At 36.1% G+C, this 2,802-nt stretch overlaps 1 protein-coding gene across 1 annotated transcript; it reads left to right on the plus strand.

The window, feature by feature from the left end:
- The first annotated feature begins 294 nt into the window (after nucleotides 1-294).
- On the plus strand, nucleotides 295-1,866 carry LOC113297184. Its single transcript, XM_026545602.1, has 3 exons — nucleotides 295-1,161; nucleotides 1,274-1,345; nucleotides 1,460-1,866. The coding sequence occupies exons 1-3, from the start codon at nucleotides 493-495 to the stop codon at nucleotides 1,463-1,465; spliced, it is 747 nt and encodes a 248-aa protein (XP_026401387.1). The 5' UTR covers nucleotides 295-492; the 3' UTR covers nucleotides 1,466-1,866.
- The last annotated feature ends 936 nt before the right edge of the window (nucleotides 1,867-2,802 follow it).

Genomic DNA, 2,802 nt, shown 5'->3' on the forward strand with positions numbered 1-2,802 from the left:
AAATGCTATCGTCTCCAGTTTCACACCAATGCGAAGGCGAATCGAATGCATTCTCAGTCTAGGTTTGTGATTGTGTTAATCGTATCACCAATTCCGATGACGGTCAGATTTTGAATTACCACCGACCGGGGTTCTTTGAAACGCGGAAGAAAATTGGTTGATTTTTCCTCTTGTAGTTTGTACCCTAGAAAATAAGATGCGTACATAATTACGAAATTACCCTCAAATGGGACCCATATGGAACCTTACACTAAATACGTAGTCCGCTGAATAAGTAATGGTTGGCACCATTATAATACCCCTCCTTCCTCCTCTAATAAACTCCCTTTCTCTCCACCAAAAGGAAAGAAAAAAAGAAAATTTTTTCTCTTTGTTTTTTCTACTGCTGCTGTGTAGGATCAGAGTAATGAAAACCTAGATTTTGATCATTCAATATACAGATTCTTTTGCAAGAACCTTATATAGAATTACAGTAAATTGAGTGATTCATTCATGGCAACTGTGCCGGTAAGATCTCATCATCAACCATTACATAATTTCCCACCATTTAAATGGGGGGGCAAGAATCATCAGATTAACAACACCACCACCAGAAACACCAATTTCTTCAGAAACTCAGAAGAGGGTTTTTCTCCTGATCATAACAATTCAATGGAGGAATCTAGTGCAAAAAATCAATTGAACCTGCCTTATTCACCAACACCTTCACCTCCAACTTCAATGGAAAAAGAAAAACCAGTTAAGAGTAAGAATTCTATTTCTGAGAATGAAATTAAGTCTTTGAAGTTGGATTATGGTGTAATCAGGAATCGGATACCTGGTGGTTTTGATGAAGGAGATTCAAGATTTAATCTTAGGCCAAGGAGAGCTGCTTCTAAGGCACCAGCCGCTACTACTCATGATGAGATCAATGGTGTCAAAAACACTGACTTTCATGACAAACTACCAGTGGAGAATCATCATCAGCCACAGCCACCACCAAAGTCCTCTAGATTAAGAGGTTTTACTGAAAACGTCAATGTTGATAATAGAGGAGAGAAAAGGAAGTTATGGATTTCTCTTTCAAGGGAGGAGATTGAAGAGGATTTCTTTATTATGACTGGATCAAAACCTCCTCGTAGACCAAAGAAACGAACTAAGGCTGTTCAGAAAGTTATTGATGTATGTAATTTTTTTTTTTTTTTTATTATATTTTGAATAATAATAGGGTTTTTATTTCTATTGCTGAACAAGAACTAATCCAAAAATTTTGTTTTGATAAAAAAAAATTCAGAATGTTTTACCTGGTATGTGGCTAGCTGGAATTACAGCAGATTCTTACAGTATTCCTGAAGGTCCTTCAAAGGTAATCTCTATTTAATATTTAGTCTTTTTTGTGATTTACAAGTTTTTATGGCTGAATCTGTTGAACCCAGAATTTTGTAATTCTAAATGTTATCTGCTTTATTTTTTGGTGCAGAGGTAGATATGATTGTGGTGCCCTAGTTGGACTGTTCTTATCTGCATGTTTTTCTTCTTCGTCGACATTGAGACCTCATTTCGAGAGGTATTAAAAATTACAGTCCAGACTGTGATTCTATAGAAACCAAATGGAAAGTTCGATAGACCAGTGGTATCTTTGTTAATGTTCTTAGTCAGTGTTTCAATTTCGAGTCTGTAGAAGCTTGGGATAAATTAATGAAAATGTTTTCTTTGGTTACCAGTAGTTTTAGTAGGAATCGCCGTGGCAGATGTAAATTCCAATAAACAGATGGATCAATAGAAGTTATATGTTGCTTTTATCCAGTATCTTGTTGCGTGACTCTTGAGTCTTTGGGATGTTTCTCTTGTTATAGTTTTTCAATTGATTATAGCTTTTGAAAGTGATCCTGATATTTTGTGTTGGACATGCAGTGATGATTTTTTAAAATAATTGTGCTGCCTCTAATCAATCCAGAGAAATTGTACAAAGGATATGCAGCTTCTTTGATATGCAAGACCACTTGAATGCATTTCATCGGAGAAACTCTCCTGATGAGGTTTAAGTTACTTATGCTAACTTACATTTTGCTGCCACCTTTTAGTTATCCTGTCAAATCATGATAAATCATTTGTTCTAGCTACACGTGTCTCGGTTTCTCTCTTGTTTACTAAAGACGTATGAAGACATAACGCGTTAGAGTTTTTTTTATTCCATTTTCGGCTACTGCAGACATTATATGCCAGTCCTAATTTTCAGTATTTTAATGTGTAGGTATATACATTGTGTTACTTTTCCCTTCCATTTTGAGTTGTTATTGCACATGCATTAGAAACTTGTCGTTATTCATGATCCAATTCTCCAAGTATGTGGTGCTTAGGAGAAAATTAAAATGCCTGAACTCACTGGCTATAGGATTTTTTTGTAGTCGTGGGTGTTAACCTTTCGTACTTCTACGCCGTTCTTCTGAAGCTGCATTGATGAAAGCTCTAGTACTTGGTAAGTATAGCAAGTTCTTGCTGTATTTGCATCAACTGATCAACCTACATTGGCTTTTCTTTTTCATAGACCAGCTCTAAAATAAGAAGAAAGACTCTGTATTGCTCGTTAATTCATCTGCATATCTTGTTGTGTCTCGTAGGTCATCCAATCAATACTTAGTTGCACTCGGTTGCGTAGTTTGGCATGCCATAAACCTTTTCTAGAAACACCAGGAAACTACAACAATATGTGGTAAAAAAAATTTGAAAGGAATATCCTAGATGAGGAGGAAACTGCTGCGTGGACACAAAAGTGATTCGGGATCTTAGCAGATATTGTGACCCTAGGAAACTACAATGTAA

This window comes from Papaver somniferum, chromosome 7 (assembly GCF_003573695.1).
Source record: "Papaver somniferum cultivar HN1 chromosome 7, ASM357369v1, whole genome shotgun sequence".
Classification (NCBI taxonomy): domain Eukaryota; kingdom Viridiplantae; phylum Streptophyta; class Magnoliopsida; order Ranunculales; family Papaveraceae; genus Papaver; species Papaver somniferum.

Bases quoted from the DNA above. Each gene is read 5' to 3' on its own strand.
- LOC113297184 (XM_026545602.1), top strand. From the start codon at position 493: ATGGCAACTGTGCCGGTAAGATCTCATCATCAACCATTACATAATTTC. The intron at 1,162-1,273 runs GTATGTAATTTT...AAAAAAATTCAG, and splicing joins CTGTTCAGAAAGTTATTGAT to AATGTTTTACCTGGTATGTG.